At 44.6% G+C, this 20,527-nt stretch overlaps 1 protein-coding gene across 1 annotated transcript in view; it reads left to right on the top strand.

Annotated features, from left to right (window-relative positions):
- SIK3 (SIK family kinase 3) overlaps positions 1 to 20,527 on the top strand; it is a gene marked incomplete in the record, with an annotated part of 4,425,276 nt that overhangs the window by 3,180,743 nt on the left and 1,224,006 nt on the right. Inside the window, 1 exon segment of the mRNA XM_044080968.1 lies at positions 2,841 to 2,966. Coding sequence (XP_043936903.1) covers positions 2,841 to 2,966 — 126 coding nt within the window.

The following is a 20,527-nucleotide window of genomic DNA, read 5'->3' on the forward strand; positions in this document are numbered from 1 at the left end:
CCCTAGGATCGATGGCGGCAACCATAACTCTTCTTCTGTGTGGTTGGTTACACATGAGAGTTCTACAGTGGACTCTAGCTGTACAATGGTCCCTGTTGGAACTGCCATTGACATATCCAGTTCAACTCAGTCGAGTCTGTCGGTCATCCCTCATATGGTGGATGAGCTCTCTGGACATTTTGGAGGGATGACCCTTTGTTCCAGCCCCGGCCCAAACCACAGTGACCACAGATACCTCTCAACTCGGGTGGGGGGACATTGTTCGGGCAGGACAGTCCAAGGCCTGTGGTCCCCCATAGAGACCAGCTTGCATATAAATGTCCTAGAGATGAGGGCGGTCCTTGTAACGTTGCAGGCCCCTTCATGCCTTTCTTCCTGTGAGGACAATTACTATTCAGGCAGACAACATGTCAGTGGTCTGGTATATCAACAAACAGAGAGGGACCAGATCTTATCCCCTTTGTCGTGAGGCCATGAGAATGTAGGAATGGGCGATCTCCACCAGTCGCTTTCTCGTCGCAACACACATTCCGGGATGGTCCAACATCCTAGCGGACAGGCCAAGATGGACCATTCTGATGCCTTACGAGTGGTCTCTGAATTTGTCAGTAGCGGAACAGATCTTCAGCAATTGGAGTAAACCTTGCTGCGATCTCTTCACATCTCCTTCCAACGTGAAGTACAGCAAGTTTTTCGCTCTGAACTCCCTGCCGGGGGAGTCCCCCAGAGACGCTCTAGTTCATGCTTGGCCTCCCAGTCTTCTGTATGTTTACCCGCCAGTACCTCTCATTCCGAGGTTTCTACAGAAAGCTTGTCATCTGGGGAGCAAAGTGATCCTCATTGCCCCGTTCTGGCCTCACCAGGTATGGTTTCCCTTCCTTTGGTCTCATCTTCTGGCTCCATCTTGGATCCTAGATCCCATTCTGGATTTAATTTCACACCCTTTGGGGGTGCCTCATCCGAATCTGGACAGCCTGAAGCTTACAGTTTGGCTGCACCAGTTCCAGTGATTGCTAGGACTCCTGGACTATCCTCCTCAATTAGATCTATTTTGGTGGCTGCTCATAAGTCTTCAACCAGGAAGGTTTATCACAGCAAGTGGAAATGCTTTTCCTTTTGGGCCTCTCAAAGGAGTTTAGACCCTTTCACGGCTCCTATTTCCACCATTCTTGATTTTCTAGCTGCTATTTTTCAACATGGAGCTAGTTGTTCTACTGTCAAAGTTCAGTTGGCTGCCATCTCTCATTTTCATATGGGCGAGAATTCTACCTCTTTAGCCTCTTCCAGACTGTGTAAAGCCTTTATCAAAGGCACTTTCTTGTTACTCCCACCGGTCAGAGATCCTGTTCCCCCATGGGACCTTACTATGGTTCTTCAAGCTTTGGTCGCTCCGCCTTTCGAGCCTGCCGCAACTGCAGATCTGAAATTTTTATTTTGGAACACAGCTTTTCTGGTGGCTATTACCTTTGCAAAAAGGGTTAAAGAATTACAGGCCTTGTCCATCAAAATTCCTTACATGATTTTTCACAAAGATAGGATTTTCCTTTGAACCAGTCCATCCTGTTTTCCTAAGGTAGCATCACCAGTCAGTATCAGTCAGACCATCAATTTGCCTGTTTTTTTCCCTAATTTTACTAACAAGATGGAATACAAACTCCACATGTTGGATGTGCATAGACAGTTATGATTCGATTTACACAGGACAAAACATTTCCGTAAATCTGACCAATTGTTTGTATCCTTCTATAAACCCTTTTTGGGGAAACCTGTCTCCAAGGTCACTATAGCCAGATGGATTTCTTCATGCATCCTGCAGGTCTATAAGGACAGAGGCATGTCTCCTCCAGGTCAGGTGAAAGCTCATTCCACTAGGTCCATGGCTACATCTGCCGCCTTTTAGTCTAGAGTGACTTTGGATGATATTTGTTGTGCAGCTACTTGGTCCTCATCTCATACATTTATTTCTCATTACAAATTGGATTTGACTTCCAGAAAGAGAGTATCCTTTGGTTCCGCGATGCTATGGAATATCCTTCCATGAGGGCCTCCCAGGAGTTTTAATAGCTGGGGACTCTGTCCCACAGGTTGAAGACCAAATGAAGTAAACTACTTCAGATAAAGAAGTTATGTACTCACCATAATGTTCCATCTGAGTAGTTGTACTTCATTTGTCTCCTTCCCCCGCACCTTGGCATGTAATCAGCCTACAGGCTGCAGTATAGGTCACAAGTAAAATTTTCAGGTCGGGTTCTCAGTATAAAGTTCAGCAAACTCGATCTGGGGATGGAAGGCAGTGGAAGTGTATTATGGGTAAGGGGAGGAGTTTGGAGCTCGGAGCTGATGCTAGTAAACGTTGCCGGCTCGGATCCGATACAGATCCGTAACCCACAGGTTGAAGACAAATGAAGTACAACTACTCAGATGAAACATTATGGTGAGTACATAACTTCTTTTTACCTTTAAGAATCATTTTCTGAAGCTCATCACTGATGGTTGACATTTTCTATTGTTTGAAAGAGCATGCTGACATCTAATGAGATGTCACCAGGATCTTTCAGATAATGTTTCATTCAAGTCAGTGGAGCTTCACAGGACTGTTTTTTTTATGTTATTTAGGATATGTAAAAATAAAAGAACTTTACAGCTTGATTAGTAAGGTTAAACACGTGCTTTTAAAATGTTGAGATTAATTAACGCTTTAATCTTTTGTCAGGATCACGTTACATAAAGCAAAGCATGGAGAGAGTGGTGTTATTTCCCCATGGACAAGTTGGAATCGTCAGTGAAGAGTAACTGTTATATATCATTTTGAAAAACAATTGTATTTTTATTTTTGGCAGGTATTTGGCAAATAGGAGCAAGCGGCACACACTAGCAATGACAAACCCCACTTCAGAAACCTCACCTCAGCCATTCCGTCCAAAACCCTGGGGCCCACATCTTCTTCCAGACCAGCTGCACATCAGGTGAGTAGAGAGTAACATTAGGCTGAGAACGAGGAAGAAAAATGCCAGTACATAGTCCCTAGGAAAGCATGTTTAAAAAGATCAGTTTTACACAAATATATGCTACATTTTATGAAACAAATTACTTGGCTCTGTAGCAAATGGCAGAAGCTAATTGTTTAATTTAGTGCCACCCAAAGGATGTGCGTTGAAGAACAGATTTGTGTTTTCACCTTACCAGAAGGTCCTGCCTCATGCTGCAGCCTGTCCCTAATGGGATTCATGTGAGTGCACTCGGGCATATGCAGTAATCGATATAGGGCGGCAGGGGGACTGGAAGGCATGCACTTGGCATTGTCTTCTACATAGCAACATTTGTAACAGTTACTCTGCTCATTAATGTGCCATCTGAGAGGTGAGAAAAACTCTACTGTCTATATAGTAGGTGTTGCATCAACTCTATACAGAATTCATAATGATTTTGTAGATTTCTTTTACTGATATTGAATTGGTTATTATCATTTCAAACAGAGCAGAGCAGCCATAACTCTGACAGAGCTCTAATTTGAATACTTAGGACATTTTAAAACAGGTGTACCTTTTATTATAGAGGAGCACTCTAAAGTTTATTTTGCTGTATTTTTTTTTCTCCTCAGTTTGGGGGAGGCAGGGAATGACCATGGCTCACCAACGTTTATGAATGTGGGTTGTGGGCCTGTTTTTTTTTTTTTTTTACAATCCATACATTATTAATGGTTGTTCACTGGAGGTTGAGTAGTGCTTTCTGTTTATATCTGACACTGGTAGTTCAGTATCTAGTCTCCTCTTGCATGAAAATTTGTCAGTGAGACATGCCTAAGAGGTTGGAAAATGCGTTTGAAAAGGCCTATTCTTTTAGATCCCACTCATTAGTTGTGGATTGTGCGTTGTGGATTGTGTCTAGTGATGGGGAAAAAATGAAGAGTAGTTTCATATTTTGTTATTTTAATGTGGACTGTTCTTTCTCCCTTAATAAGGAATCATAAATTAACAAATTCATAGTCTTTGACTTGCTTCTTTAGTTCAGGAAGTGTCTGATTCTTCTAAGACTGTGTTTCTTTGTGAAATCTTATGTTCCTTCTAGGCATCCATTACTGCCTGAGTTTCATTATAATTGCTGCTACTTTTGTCTTTTTCTTTTCTTTTATGTTGAAAGCATTAACTACCTTCAAGAGATCTTCTACAGTGACTTTCAGAAACGTGGCACCCTATACTTTCAGGTTTCTCTACTGTTCCACTCACAGTGAGGAACAAATCAAATTTGTGGATATTGCCTTACAGTGTTAGAGTGGTTGGTATTTGCACCATTTTTCTAGATCAGAGTGATACTTTTGTAATTCTGAGCATGTGAACTCTGGAAAAAGAAATATTTATTTTTTACTTCTGCAAACAAGTTTCTTCACTTAATAGGACAACACAGCATTTACATGTTTTTAGGATGTTCACAATAAACAACGCATACACTAATGTGCTTCCAGCTTCTGAGAGTCCTTTACTGAGTGCCTCCTAGAAAGACGTGTACTACATGACATGCAGTGCTGTATAGTTAGGTATTAGTTTATTTTCAGATTTTTTTCCCCAAGTTGTTGCTCTTCATGCCTGATATCCATCAAGGTCATATCCACTTTTCCCATTACTTCTCCGTAGCACTTTATGTGTTTGGGTAGAAGGTAGTTTTGGTTAAAAGACATGATCCAGGCATCTATCAAGGATGAATGTTTTTCCCCTCACCTACATGTCGCAGATGGTCATATGCAAACTCCAATAGTGTCACCCCATGACACACACACATACACACAGGTATGCCCTTGCTTGATACACTACTGTATAGTACACAGCTCAGTGGGTGTATACATCAGAACTTTAATGCTGCATGCTTCATCTCCTGCCTCTCTTCCCCCAGAATGGGCAAGCTAGCTTTTGCTTAACCACACACGCACACTGTCAGCTCTTTAAAATCAAACTTTTTGGATTACTTTCTGTCCCGGATTGTGTGTGTTATATGCAACACCATGAACTGTGTTAGAAAACCATGTGCTATAGAGCAGTCATTGCTATCCTCTGCATTTCTGTACTGTTGTAGTGTGGAATATGTTTTTTGCAGTAGAAAAGTGTAACTTTTACTTTTAAATTTTGTGCCACTTCAGGGTTTAAACAAGTTACAAATAAAACATGAATGATGACTTGGAGATACAAAGCATTTATAGGTCGGTCTAACTATATTTAAAGTACCAAGATAAAAACATCCTGAAGAATTAATGAGAATATACATTAGATTATATACCTTGCTTAGAAATAGAAAGCATAGAAACTTGTATCAAGAAATATAAATTCTTAATGAATAAGAGTTAATACACTATCTGAAAATATTATTACAATACACAACTAATAAAATATATTGTAAAAAATGTATGTAAAGTAATGGGAATATAGACAAAATATACCAGGCACTTTTCGGAATTTGTTATTTAGAAATGAAAAGCTAGACTACACAGATAAGAATAATTAGCACTACATTTTATTTGTAAAGCAACTTTGTATGTGTTCTGAATTTCATACTTTAAATCCTTTTATATACCAGATGGAATTAAAGTGCGGTAATGTGTTGGGAGATTAAAGTACAGTTGTGTATGTAAACTTAGTATAATCATAGATATTCAAATGATTACTCCTGCAGGATGTAACAGCTGGCCAGCTTCCAGTGCTTCAAGACACCGTCCATGTTCTCAAACCATTAGGAATCTTTAAACTGAGCTGCCTAAAAGCACAGGTGTGAGTGCCAAGCCTTTTCAGAGCTTTCATGCCAACTGAGGTTGAGCCCTGAGAGGAGGACATAACTAGGAGTAAATATACACACACACACACACACACACACACACACACACACACACACACACACACACACACACACACACACTGGTATAATCAAAAAACAAAAAAGGGGATTGAGGGAGGGAGTGGCTACTGCAGCAGTGATCATTCGAACATCTACTGTTATGGTAAGTTTACTTAAACAACTGTACTGTATTCATCATATTGACCACTGCTGCCATAGCCTTAATTATATGGGATGATTACCTTATCTGACTGCATTTGGGATGTGGTAGGGGGAAGGGGCCAGGAGTCGCAGCAGAATGGTACTAGTAAAGCCTGACCTAGACCTGAGAAGGACTTGAGCTTGAAGTGCTTTGTAAAAGTATGCACAGAGGACCAAGTTGCTGCTTCTAGAATACCAAGGGCCTGGTAGAGAGGGCCTTGACCCTGTCTGGAATAGTTTTGTTATGGTGAGAATAACAAAAGGTAGTAGCCTGAGATAGCCATTTGGAAATGGTCTGTTTGACAGAAGTTGTCCCGTCTTCTTAACTTCACAAGAAATGAACAATTATTTGAACATCTGAAAGATTTTGTTCTGTCAAGATAGTACCTGAGTTGTCTCCGGACATCCAATGTATGGAGTATCCTTTCTTCTTCATGTTTAGGTGCAGGAAAGAAAACAGGGAGAGGGATAGTTTGGCTTAATGTAAACTTGGATACCACTTTAGACATAAAAGAAGGATTAGTTCTCATGAAAGTTGAAACAGTGACACACATCTTCCTAAGCTGACAACACTGTAGGGGTGGGTGAAAGTTCTGGAAATTCCATCTGTAAGAGCTCATTATATTTTCTGATGTCTTAACTGAAATCACTGTTGCAATATTTTTAACATACGGGTTTTCATCCGCTGACACCTGGCCAGGCTACCAAAGCTTTATTTTCCCGAGGGCATACGTCTTGGCTGTTGACCTCAACTCATAAGCATTAGGGTATAAAGGCAGACCAACTTATAGGTGCTGTAGATGATACATTAGAGAGATCTGGGATAAAAGATGAATCGTCTCAGGATCCATATTTTGCCACAGCAGACTCACCCACTTGTGGCTGAGGCAAATAGCTAACCTGCTGTGGTAGCAAAGGCTACTTACTTAACTTTTTGTGGCTGATAGAAGGACCGAATGTGGGAGCAATAGTTTGTACTTTGGTCAAGCCAAAAATGGTGCCTGTATCCCAAGGAAAACCAGCAGCATAAACCGGTAAAAAAATTTACAGTTGTTATAACTCATTTCTTCCCTACAAAAAATGCAGTAAAAAGCATTTTAATACACTTTGCCAGTTCCAAAAAGTAAAACAAGCACAATTTCTCCTCAGCAAAAAATATTTTCAACATAAACAACTTTTAAGCTGACAGGAAAAAAGTGTGCTCATGTTTAAAAACGTAGTCTCTTGACAGTTTGTTAAACATAACTCTCAGCTGTCCAGATTTTTGCCTCATATTTCTGTTTTGTTCTTCATAAAATTTGTGATTTTCTGGCACATCATTAAGGATTAAAGTCATTGAATAGTGACAGACATTTGAGATTCAAACTTCAGAGCCTTCAGAAAGTGCATGCTAATGCAAAACCTGGCATTCTAACAACTGACAGTGTATAAGAGCAAGTTTTAAAATCTGTCCCTATTTTGGGGCCATTGTCCCCCATTATTTTTGGCTTTGTCCAGATTTCTTGCTTTAAGAGATTGAGAGGTATGCTGTTAAACCACAAACTCCTGGATTAAAAATAACTTTCCTAAGCAGGAAAGCATATTGTATCTATCTCGCTTATATATATATATATATATATATATATATATATATATATATATATATATATGCACACACGCACAATTATATGTGTATATATTTTATATATATATATATATATATATATGTACATACAATCTGAAGTAGTTTACTTCATTTGGTATACAACCTGTGGGAATACACGGATCCGTATCGGATCTGAGCTGGCAAAAATTAGTAGCATCAGCTCCAAGCTCCAGACTCCTCCCCTTACCCATAATACACCTCCACTGCCTTCCATCCCCAGATCTCATTTGCTGCGATTTGTAAAACATTGTGTCTTTAGAGCTCCAGCTAGCAGGATGATTCTGATTGTAAGTTTTTCTAAATTTTCTGTTACATTTAGCCATTTCAGGTTAGTATAGGTACCCTTTCTCCCCTCCCATTGCTTTGGCTTCGAGTGTAGGTTTGTAGTTGTAATTAATTTAGAGTAGTTTGTCTGTGGTGCCCCCCCCCCCCCTTAGTCAGTTTAGTGTGGTGAGTAGGTGTGTTATTAGTCTAAAGAAAGAAAGCTTTTTGGTCTGTCTCTTTCTTTTTTTAAGGCTACTTGTTTGATAGTATGGCTGACAAGCTTATCTTTAAGCGCTGCACAGAGTGTGACCATAAGCTCTCCCCAGCGGATGGCCACATTCTGTGTGTGCTGTGCTTAGGTGTGGCTCACCTTAATGTGGGGTGCTCCATTTGTGCGGGGTTCAGTCCCTGAGCTTTGAAGGATAAAAAGGCCCAGTTGTCCCTCAAAGGTTTTCTGCCAGCCACTGATCCTACTTCCTCGTCTTTGGCTTCAGTCACAGTGGCTGCTGTGGCTGCCTCTACCGCTTCTCTCCACCTGGAGGCTGGACTCAAACTCCTGCATCTAAGCCTGTGGTAGCAGAGCAGAGGAGAGGTAGAGAGCGGGAGAGAGAGTCGAAGACGGAGGAAAAGAGAAAGAGGTCCCCGGACCCCTCGTCCCAGAGGAAGTCTGCACGGACCCATGACTCCCCTCGGCTGTGGTCTCCCAGGTTCTCCCCGGAGCCGGAGGAGGCACGTTCAGTCTCCCGGGCCTTGGTTCCTCAACCGGCCCAGTCAGAGTCCGTGGCCTCGTCTCTGTTGACCCATTCTTTATTGGACATGGATCTGGATAAGATGATGAGGTGCTTTATCCGTACACGGATCCAGATGGGGGTCTTGCTAGCCCCCCCTCCTGAGGGAGGGGGGAGCTCACTTTCATTTTTCAGCCCATTTCTCTTTCCTCGATCCCACCTTTGGATTCGGAGTTCTCGTCCAAGGTTGGCCTTGGTCAGGAGGTCGGCGTCGACGGTCCTTGCGTCCTCGACGCCGACAGCTGCCTGGAGCATCTCTGATCCGACCAGTTCGGATCTGAGCTGCTCTCGGAGCCAGAGCCTGGGTGTCAGATCCGAGGAAGTGGAACCTTTTTCCATCGGCTCCGACGTTGTCTGGGCAGGTTCCCTCACTCAGGGCTCCGTCCACTTCGGGTCCGGTTCCGATTCTCACATCGGATCCAGGGTGACCGGCCTCCTTATTAGCTTCCCAGGAGGTCCGCTCTCCTTCGGCATTCGATGTGGTAGAATAGGTTCTGTCCATCGGATCGAGGCTGCTGACTGCCCCCTCGGATTTCACCCAGCCCCCCTCGGCTCTGTCTACGGTCCCCATTGTCTTACCAGAGGGGACAGCCTGTGCCCGAAGAGCCCCAGACGGTTCCCCCAGAGGAACAGATGGCTTGCGAGTGCTCCCCGGATAGCCCCACAGGAGATGTGCCTCACAAGCATACGTGTGCAAGAGGAGGCACTTGGACTCCCCCGAGTCCCTGACCGAGGACACAGATTTAGATTATGGGGAGGGCTCCCCAAGGTCACCTCCCTACGATCTCTCCTTTAGAGGCATCATGGAGTTCCTGCGCCAGCAGGGAGGTTGGTCTGCCCCCAGGCCCTCCTGTGATGGGTCTGTGTTTCTGGAGGCTTTCGGCACGGGCCCGTCTATGTCTTGGGTGTCCCCTCCCACAGATCCTTTAGTGGATTTGATCATCTCTTGGGCGTGTAAGGAACCAGATACCGCGGAGCTGATCGCCAAGCGCCTCGATAAGGTTCTGAGTCCCCCTATTGACAGGCCTTCCAGGAACAAGGGCTCACCAGTGGACGCCATCGTGATAGCAGCAGCCATGAAGAAGGAACTGTCTCAGGAAAGTTCCTTGGTCCACCCTCCTGACTGAGAATCACGGATGATGGACCGCCTAGGGAAGCGGGTGTATGCTTCAGCTACCTTTTCAATAAGGGCGATAAACTACTTGGCCCATGTCACGAGACTCCAATGCGACCTAGTGAAGGAGCTGGAGGAGTCTCCACCCAAGTCCATGTCGCAGGAGGACAAGGCTTCCTTCTCACCGAAAATGGCCACTCTGAGAGCAGTATCAAATACGTCCATGTGACTCCTCTCCCATGCTATGGAAGAAGTGGCTAGGGCGGCTGGGTCCGGCGTGTCCATGAGGCGTAACGTCTGGCTCAGGTTGTGCCAATTCACCGAACCCTTAAGGCATCCTTTGCCAATGCCCATTATGACGGCTCGACACTTTTCGGTAAGACTGTCAAGGAAACACTAGTCCAGAGGGAGAAGGACGAGAAGACACAGTCTGCCGTCGGGATCCGCTTCTCTAACCCTCAAAGATCCTTTTCCCAGAAACAGAGAGGGCAAAAGAAGATGTGGTTCCGGAAACCTCAGTATTCCCAGGACACTCACGGCTCTTTTTCCCATAGAGGCAGAGGGGGACAGAATGGATGCCGGCCCAGAGGCCGAGGGGGTCCGCGAAACTTAGGGTCTCGAGAACCCGGGCAGCTACCCTGAGGGATTGCCCGGCTGTTCTACTTTTGGAGGCAGTCGGGGGATGATTGTCCGTGCACCCAGCGTCATGGGAGTCCATAACAACGAGCCACTGGGTGCTTCAAATCGTATTCAGAGGATATTCTATCCCCTTTGTGGGTTCCCCCATACCTCCCAAACACCTCCTGGATGTTCCACCCACGCAACGGGAAGCAGCAGCTCAGGAAATTTTTAAGCTGCTAGGAAAACGAGCCATTGAAACTGTCCCCCCAGATCAGTCCGGATCGGGCTTCTACTCCAGGTTCTTTTTGGTGCCAAAGAAAATGGGGGACTTAAGGCCCTTGGACCTCTCTACCCTAAACCTGTCAGTTGCCAAAGAAAAGTTCTGGATGGTCATGCTACAGTCCATCATGCTGTACCTGCAAGAGAGCGACTGGATGTGCTCGTTAGATCTCCGGGATGCTTACTATCACATAAAAATGCACAGAAGCTCCAGGAGGTTCCTCCGCTTCCGGCTAGGGGCCAATCATTATCAATTTCAAGCCCTACCCTTTGGTCTCACCACAGCCCCCAGGGTGTTTATCAAAGTGATGGCAGATGTTCTTCATGTTTCACTGTTGCAGTCATTACATTTGGCTAATCCTGCTGGCAGGTTGCCCTCAGTCAGCCTGAATTCCAAAGTCCTGGGTCCTGTGTCGGCCGCTGTCGCCCCTTCCCTGACGTCAGGTCGTCAGGGGTATAAAAGATGTGGCCGACTCCATTTTCTTTAGTCTTTCTTGTCGTACAGTGCCCAAAGCAGAAGCAGTTTTCAAGTGCCGGTCGGCCGACTCCTGAGATTTTCGAGTTCGAATTTCAGATCCGAAGTCTTCTATAAAGCTAAGTACCCCATTGGGGAAACTTTTTTCTTGCTCCAGACCAATGTCAGAAAAAATTAATAATTGTATTTCTTGTGGGAAACAAATACCTCATAAGGACTTTCATTCTTACTGTATTCCTTGCCTAGGCCCTGACCATAACATTCCAAGTTGTCGGTTTTGTGCTAGATTTAACCAACGCACTATTAAGCGTTGGTATGATTTTGCATTAAACTACTTTGGGCGCAGGTTTAATTATCCAGAAATGTCGTCGGAAAGCCATCCGACTACCGGAGTTTACAAAAAACGCAAAGAAAAAGAAAGACAGCCGAGGCCCAAAACCAACGACAAAGCTTCTTCTAAGCCGTTCGCCGGTTCTCAGTGAGGCGCTTTTGCAGCCCCTGGCGCCCACTACTTTAGAGTTGCAGGCCGCTACCGACTCCCACGTGGAGTCGGCTATGCCGCTGGAAACTCAAGGTGTTGGAGCCTCGGACGCTATTACTTCAGATGGATCCGGAGCTGCTGAGCAGGCACTGGCTTCTGAGGGTGTATTCAGACCTAAACATCTATGCATTAAACTGACTTCAAAGGCAAAGACTAAAGCACCTTCAAAGGCAAAGAAGCAAACTCAAGAGCAACGTGGACAGGCCTCCATGCCCAAAAAGCAGATGCTCAAAATGGCCAAAGACTTGATTACCTTGATCAGGGGTTCCCATCCCCCTCCGGATAAGAGGCCTAGGCAAGAGACTGACTATGAATCTTCAGATAAGGTTTCCATTTCTTCTGATTCCTCTTCTGATCAGGAATATTCTTTTCCCCCATGGGGATTCTGATGCTGAAGAATTTATACCTTCAACTTCTCCTCCTGAGGACTATTCTTTTGGGGAAACCTTACATACCATGAGGGAGCATTTCCACTGGGAGAGCCAAGATTTTTCAGAATCTAAAAAGAGGCTCATGGATTTTCTGTTACTACCTCAACACAAGCCACTAGCCATCCCTCCTGTGTTAGACATTGTAGATGATGTGTTTTCAGAGTCTAGTCTTACCCCTGACTCCTTACCTCCAGCTCCTGTTAAGCCTGACAGATATTACAGGGTTCCTGACACACACAAATTCCTTTTTAAAAACCTTGCTGCAGACCCAGAAACTATTTCTCAGGGTCCCAGAGGAGTTAAGGCTTCCGCTGCAAAATCCCTACCCCCTCTGACAGGGATTCTAGGGCACTGGATAGATGGGGAAAAAAAGGTTTACACATCTGCTAGCTTGGCTATAAGGGCCTTAAACTGTCAGTTTCATATGCTCAAATATCAGCAACATGTCATGGCATTGCTTAAACAGAAAATTTTAAACTCTGAATTTGCAGAAAACAAGGAAATGCATGATCTTTTGCATGCAGCTGAACAAGTTGGAAAGCATACTTTGCAATGTGGTTTTGATTCTTTAGAGGCTTCCTGCAGGGCCGCAGTTACAGGTTCTGTAATTAGGAGGCATGCTTGGTTAAAGGAACAAAATCTGCCTGATCTTGTTAAAGTTAAATTATTAGCTGCACCTTTACAGCATGATACTTTGTTTGGTGTTAAGGAAAATGGAGGACAAAGCTAAGTCTATGCAAACGGTCAAAGATTTTATACAAGTACAGCCACCTAGGTTTAGTAGACACTGGCCTACAAAGAACTGGTCCTTTCCTGTGTCAGACAGACTTCAAAGGGGCAGACCCAAATGCCCTAGAGGCAGATCCCAGGCGCAAGGCTTATTCCGCTCAAAGCAATGGGGGGCTTCTACCTCCAAAGCTGGAGAAGAAAAATCACAACCATTCAGGAAACAGTCCCAATGACTCCCCCCTGCCTGCACCAACCATTTATTTCCTGGCAGCCCCCTTAGGGGGAAAATTAGCACTTTTTTCACAAAATTGGCACATTATAACCCAGGACAAGTGGGTCTTAAATATCGTGTCACAAGGCTACAAGTTCCATTTCCATACCCTGCCAAAAGCAAATGGCTGGCCAGATCTGCCAAAAAATCAATGGACAGAGGCACAAAAACAAGTCTCATCCCTCATGGACATGGGGGCCATTCATCTAGTACCAGAGCAAGAGCAGGGACAAAGATTTTACTCAAGACTGTTCTTGGTACCCAGAAAGGACAAGGCCTGGAGGCCAATACTGGACCTATCTATTTTGAACACATTCCTGGATATTCCAAAATTCAAGATGTTGACTTTGCAGCAGCTTCTGCCCATGCTGGGCAAGAACGCTTGGCTTGTGACTTTAGCCCTAAAAGAGGCATACCTGCATGTCCCAATCAGACAAATATGCAGAAGATACCTCAGATTCAAGGCTGGCTCAATGCATTACCAATTCTCTGCACTACCCTTTGGCTTATCTACTGCGCCCAGGGTCATTACAAAGTGCCTGCCACCAGTAATTCCATTCTGCAGACAAAGAGGAATACAAATATATCCTTACTTGGACGACTGTCTAATTCAAGCAGAGAACAAGGACATTCTTCTACAGCATCTGGCGTTTGTGAAAAGACTTTTAACATGCCTAGGGTACACAGTCAATGAAAAGAAATCAAAACTAGTACCCTCTCAAGAGATAATATTCCTGGGTGCAAGCTTAAATATAACTGCCCAGATGGCTTATCTCACGCCAGACAAAGGCAACTGACTACCTATTTCAAAATGTTGGCAACAAAGGCCCAGTTATCTGCAAGAAAAATTCTGCAGGCTCTGGGCTTTATGACATCCTGCATCCTACTAATTCCATATGCAAGACTGCATATGAGGAAACTTCAATGGTACCTAAAAAGTGTTTGGACTAAACATTGCCACAGCCTGGAAACTATGATTAGTCTCATTCCCTGCCTGCAACAGAACTTTCGATGGTGGGCACAGGCTTGTCACCAAAACAAGGGATAGCTGTTCACATTACCCCCAGCCAGGCAAACACTAACAACGGATGCATCAGATTATGCCTGGGGGGGCCCACATGGCAGGAAGATGCATTCAGGGCGCATGGACCTCAAACCAAATGCATCTACATATCAATCAAAAAGAGATGCTAGCAGTTCAAAATGCCCTGACAGCCTTCAAGGACCTACTGCATCCAGAACAACTAATGATAAAGACAGACAACACCATGGTAATGTGGTATATAAATAAGCAGAGGGGCACTCATTCTTACCCTCTTTGCAGACTAGCCAAGACTTTGTGGGACACAGCATTGACTTACCAAGTGCACCTGCAGGCACAATTCCTGCCCGGAAGGAAAAATACTCTGACAGACGACCTAAGCAGAAACCTCATGGATCCCCACGAGTGGCACCTGGATCTACAAGTCTTCAGCATGATAACAAGGAAATGGGGATGCCCGGACATAGATCTATTTGCCTCCCCTCACAACTAGAAACTAAAAAGATTCTGTACAAGGATTTATCACAGACAAGCATGGAAAGTGGACGCCCTATCTTTCAGCTGGAAAAATCTATCAGTATACGCATTTCCCCCTCTGCCTCTCCTCCCCAAGGTACTCCTAAAGGTCAGACAGGAGAAGCCAAGGATGATACTAATTGCCCCAGACTGGCCTCGCCAGTACTGGTATCCAATACTAAGGAGCTTGTCTCAATGCCCAGCTTGGACCTTGCCTCAGATACCTCATCTACTGCCCCAGCAAAACAATCAGATCCTGCACAGCCAACTCAGGACTTTAAACCTGGCAGCATGGTGGATAATGAAGTCATTCAAAACACTCCTCTCAGTAAAGCTGTGATGGATGTCGTTTTGGAGGCCAGAAGGCCTAGTACTAGAAAATCTTATGCTGGAAAATGGAAGAGATTTTGTGCTTGGAATCAGGCACAAGGAACTGATACAGCTGTGCCAAACATTCCTCAGATTTTCATCTATTAAAATTCATGCCTCTGCCATATCGGCTCATTACAATACAGAGCCACCAAATTTTTCTCATCCCTTACTAAAACAGTACCTCAGAGGAGCCAAAAACTTAAGGCCTCTAAGATCATCACCAATGCCTGCATGAGACCTCAACTATGTCTTGGAAAACCTCACCCTGCCACTTTTTGAGCCAGCTACAACGGCTGATGTAAAGTTTTTATCTTGGAAAACAGCTCTGCTCCTAGCAACAACTTCTGCAAGACAAGCTTCAGAACTTCAGGCACTCATGGCTGTGGAACCTTTTATCATTTTTTATCCAGACAGGGTCTCTGAGGACAAATCCAACATTTATGCCTAAGGTGGTATCCAGTGTGGCTCTTGACCAAACTATTCATCTGCCAACTTTTTATCCAAATCCACAGAACAAGGGGGAGAGATATCTGCATTCTTTGGACATTCACAGACAGCTTAGATTCTACTTGGACAGAACCAGACTTTTTCGAAAGACAGAACAATTACTAGTGGCATATGCTGCAGCATCACAAGGAAAGGCTATCTCAAAGTAGACTGTTTCAAAGTGGATAGGCCACTGCATCCGTTTCTGCTACTTACACCATGGCAAGCCAGTGCCTAAGGACATTAGGCCACATTCAACCAGAGCTGCAGCCACTTCAGCAGCCTTTCTCAGGAGAGTACCAACCAAGGACATTTTAGAGGCTGCTACTTGGAGTTCAGTGCACACCTTTACCAAGCACTATCATCTGCCACTCTACTCTAAATCCAGGGCAGGCTTTGCCACTGCAGTTCTGCAGGGCCTCATAGCCACTCCTAATGCTGTCTAGCTCCAGCCTCCCATCCATAGCTTTGGGACTCTACCCAAATGTAATGACTGCAACAGTGAAACACGAAGAACATAGTACAGTTGTGTACACTTACCATAAATGTAAATGTTCGAGTGTATTCACTGTTGCAGTCCAGGTTGCCCACCCGCCATCCCCCTTTCTTCTGATGGAACCTATCTTTCCTTCTTTGATTTATACAACCTATGTGGTGTATTTGCTTGTAGATGAAGGTAAAGTTTATATTGGTGCTTGTATTCATATGTATATAAATTTTGGCTACCCTTTTAGGGGGCACCTGACATCTGGGGCAAGAAAAACTAAAGAAAATGACATCGGCCGCATCTTTTATACCCCTGACGACCTGACGTCAGGGAAGGGGTGACAGCAGCCAACGCAGGACCCAGGACTTTGGAATTCAGGCCGACTGAGGGCAACCTGCCAGCAGGACTACCCAAATGTAATGACTGCAACAGTGAATGCACTCGAACATCTACATTTATGGTAAGTGTACACAACTGTACTTTGTAGCGGCTCACCTGAGGCTTCAGGGGATTCAGGTCTATCCGTGCCTGGAGGATTGACTCCAGATCTCAGTCTAGTGGTCAGGCCAAAACCTCCAGCACCCTCTATGTCCAACCAGTGCTTCGTATCCCTGCCTAAGTAACTTTATGTGTACTTGTTATCCTTCCCAATGTGCATGCCCCTCACTGGTGCTAGTGGTGAGGATTGAGGCTCCTTGATTACTGGGCCAGTACATGGGTGTCACAGCCATCATGGTAGCCATCAGGTGTGGGGATTCTAGCATATCCAAGACTATGCAGATGTCTGTTTTGGACGACTTGGGGGGGAACCATGGCTTGTTATTTTGGAAGGCTCTGGAACCTTTCCTGCCCCTTTGTCTAAGGAAGTGTCGGACATAAGGCCTATGTCCGTCATTTCTCCCCAACAAGAGAAGCATGTTAAAAAGAACCAAAAGAATATGCATTCCACTGTTGCTTCCACCCTTACATTGGATTGGGATGTTTTTTCGTAAGGTCTCATTAAGGCTGTGATGGCCTTGAGGCCTCCAGCTTCAGCTTCTCCTATTATCGTCCCAGCCTTCTCATCTCCTGTGCTGCTGTCAGGGTATTAGGGGTTTTCTTCAGTGCAGGCTGTGGAATTTCAAATTCATGACACTGATTCTGAGGGGAGGTCTTCAGATGAAGACTCTTCAGCATACTCCACACATATTCCTTCCCCTCTGGAATATGCTTCCCCAGAGGAAGAGTCTAATGGGGTGGGGATTCTCCCATAGAAGAGCTCTCCTTTGGGGAAACTATTAATAAGATGAAGGAATTCTTTAAGTGGGATTTTTCTCAAATTTCAGAGGAGCAAAAAAAGATACTATGATTTGCTCCAGTTGTAGGCTCCTGCTCTTTCAGACATCCCTCTAGTCCTCCCAGCTTTCTTAGATGCCTTTAAATCAGCCTCCAATACCCCTGACTGCCAAGCCCCTGCCCCTAAAAGACCTGATAATTTTTATAAGGGCCCTGAGGATTGCAAGTTTCTTTTTAAATGCCCTTCAGCTGATCCAGCTGTGGTCTCTTACTTCAGACAAATCTTCCCGCGGATCTCAATCTAATAAGTTGCTTCCTTCTGACAAAGAAAGTAAAATTTATAAAGGTTGGGAAAGAAGATCTGTACTACTTCCACCTTGGCTGTCAGAGCTATTAATTACCAGACATGTATGTCTAGGTGCACTTTGGCCTTGCTTTCTCAGGCTTGCCAGACTCTCTCCCAATTGCCTGACTCAGAGGCTAAGTCACTGACTCTTTCTGTCTTGTCAGCCTCCTCCCAGGTAGCTAGACATTGAATCAAATGTAGTTATGATGCAGTAGAAGCTTCTTCTAGAGTAGCAGCTTCTGCTTCTGTTCTCAGAAGGCATTCCTGGCTATGTCTTCAGGTACTCCCTGATGACATTAAGGCCAAATTGCTTGATGCTGCTTTGAATAATTCTTTCCTTTTTGGCAGAGCAGCTGTAGAACTCTTTAAATCACTGCTGGAGAAAGGTAAGGAGCTCCAGGATTTGAAACTCTTGCTTGTTTCACCAGTTCCCAAATTCCATAGCAGTTTCCCTGCCAAGACTCCTTTTGTCAGGAAACCTGCTCGCTCCTCCTCTTCTGCTCATTCTGGAACTAGGCCACGTAAGTTTACAGGAGACCCCCAACAAACTAAGGCTGTTGCTTCTGTTCTTCTCAGCAGCCCTTTCAGCCCAGGCAAAGTCCTCTGTGACATTCTGCTCCCTCTTCTAAGTCATACCCCTTTGTTTCTTTGGCTCTCTCTCTCCCTTTCAGCTTGGATGGAAATCACTCAGAATTCCTGGATGATTTCAATTATCCAAAACGAATACGACTTGGAAGACTCTTCCTCCCTTTCAGGAGAAACCCCAGCCCCCCTCCAGTCAATTGCATCTGTTTCCTCTGATACTTGCTCAGCTTTTCAACCAAGACACCATTCAGGTTGTTCCTCCAGACCAAAAAGGGAGGGGATTTTACTCCCGGATGTTTCTTGTCCCAAGAAAAGTTGGCCCTTGGAGGCCTATCCTAGATATTTTCCTATTAACACTTTCCTGGTGGTGCCTTTTTTCAGGATGCTGTCCCTGCCAGCTCTTCTTCCCCTAGTTCCTCCTCAAGCTTTCCTAGCTTCTCTGGATCTCAAGGATACATATCTGCATATCCCTAATCACCCACATTTCAATACGTTTTTGTGTTTCTTTGTGGGTTCTTTGCACTTTCAGGTTTCTGCCTTGCCCTTTGGCCTTTCCGCTGCTCCAGGGGTATTCACAAAGTGTCCTGAACCCAGCCATTGCCTATTTAAGGCTGAAAGGACTCCCAAGTTTATCCCTATTAGAACGATCTGCTTTTTCTGGCCAGCATTCCAGACCTGTTAATTCAACACCTGGACCTAGCTATTCCATTTCTGCAGGGCCTAGGTTTCTCAATACATTTAGAAAACTCAAGTGTAACCCCAAGTCAGGATCTTATTTTCCTGGGGTGCAGGTTTCGGACAAACTTGATAAGTTTTTCTTTTTTCACAAAAAGCAATTTCTCTCATAGCATTCATGGCGTCTCATCTGCCCCTTCTTCCATCACGGCCATTGAGTTTCTGAGACTGCTATAGTTCATGGCCTCCGCTAGTCCCATGTTGCCCTTTGCAGAGTTACACAAGAGAAAATTCCAGTGGTTTTTAAAGGTAATTTGGTTCCAGCATGTTTATCCCTTAGATGTCTTGATTCCTCTTCTTCCCTGACTGAAAAAAGAGCTACTTTGGTCAATGCAGCAACTCAATCAGAACCCTGGCCTACCACTGCATGTACCTCAACCTGCTCAGCAACTTCTCAAAGACACCACAGACTTGGGTTTCGGAGCAACCTTTGCTGTCAGGAAAGTACAGAGTCTTTGGTCATCCCACTAAAAAGAGGAAACATCAACATCAGGATGATGAGAGCTCTAATTCTCCCTTGTGAACCTTTCATTTTCTATTCTTGCCAAGAACCCTCAGGATTCTTACAGACAATACCATGGTCCTTTGGTACATAAAGAAGGTTGGGGTGGCACAAAATCTTACCTTCTTTGTCACTTAGCCATCAAAGCTTGGGAATTGTCTCTTCATTACAAAGTGACTTTGCATGCTGTGTGCCTCCCCTCAGCTCAGAACTCGGTGGCAGACACTTTAAGCAGATGGATGACACAATCTCACAAGTAGTTTCTTCAGAGGGATGTGTTCCTGGATCTAGTTCACTGGTGGGGTACTCCAGAAATGGACCTTTTTGCCTCCCCTCTGAACACACAACTTCCTCGTTTTGTGCCAGGGTCCTTCACCCTCATGCGTGGAAAGATGGATGCTCTATCCTTCTCATGGAAGGGGATGTTTCTGTATGCATTCCCCCTTCCTTTTAATTCAGAAAGTCCTTTTGAAAATTCTACAGGTGAAACCAAAAATCTTCTAGTGACCCCCTTTTGGCCAAGACAGCACTGGTTCCCTCTTCTTCTGCAATTAGTCAAGGGTCATCACTACACATTAACTCACCAGATGGACCTACTCACTCAGGACAAGGGATCCTTTATTCACACCCATTTGTCAACTCAACAAATTACTTTGTGGATGATGAACTTTTAATCCCTTTCAGGCACTTTGTTTAAGGACAGGCTTAGGGTTTTGCAGGAGTCCAGGAAACCCAATACTAGAAAATCAAGTAGAGAAGATTTTCCATCTGGTGCCAAAAAGGAATGAAGATCCACTTGGTGCAGACATTCCCCTAAAACTTTCTTCACTTGTATGATTTGCTCAACAGTGGTCTTTCCTATTCCTCAGTCAGTCCACTGCTCTGCCTTGTCTGTTTGCCTTTGTCTCCCCCTTAGCATCCAGGTTAGAAGTTAAGCTTTTTCTTAAAGGCATCCTACACATGAAACTCCCTCAGGAAACCAGTTCCTCCTCCTTGGGATCT

Source organism: Protopterus annectens, chromosome 8.part0 (genome assembly GCF_019279795.1).
Source record: "Protopterus annectens isolate FY-2018-M chromosome 8.part0, PAN1.0, whole genome shotgun sequence".
Lineage (NCBI taxonomy): Eukaryota > Metazoa > Chordata > Ceratodontiformes > Protopteridae > Protopterus > Protopterus annectens.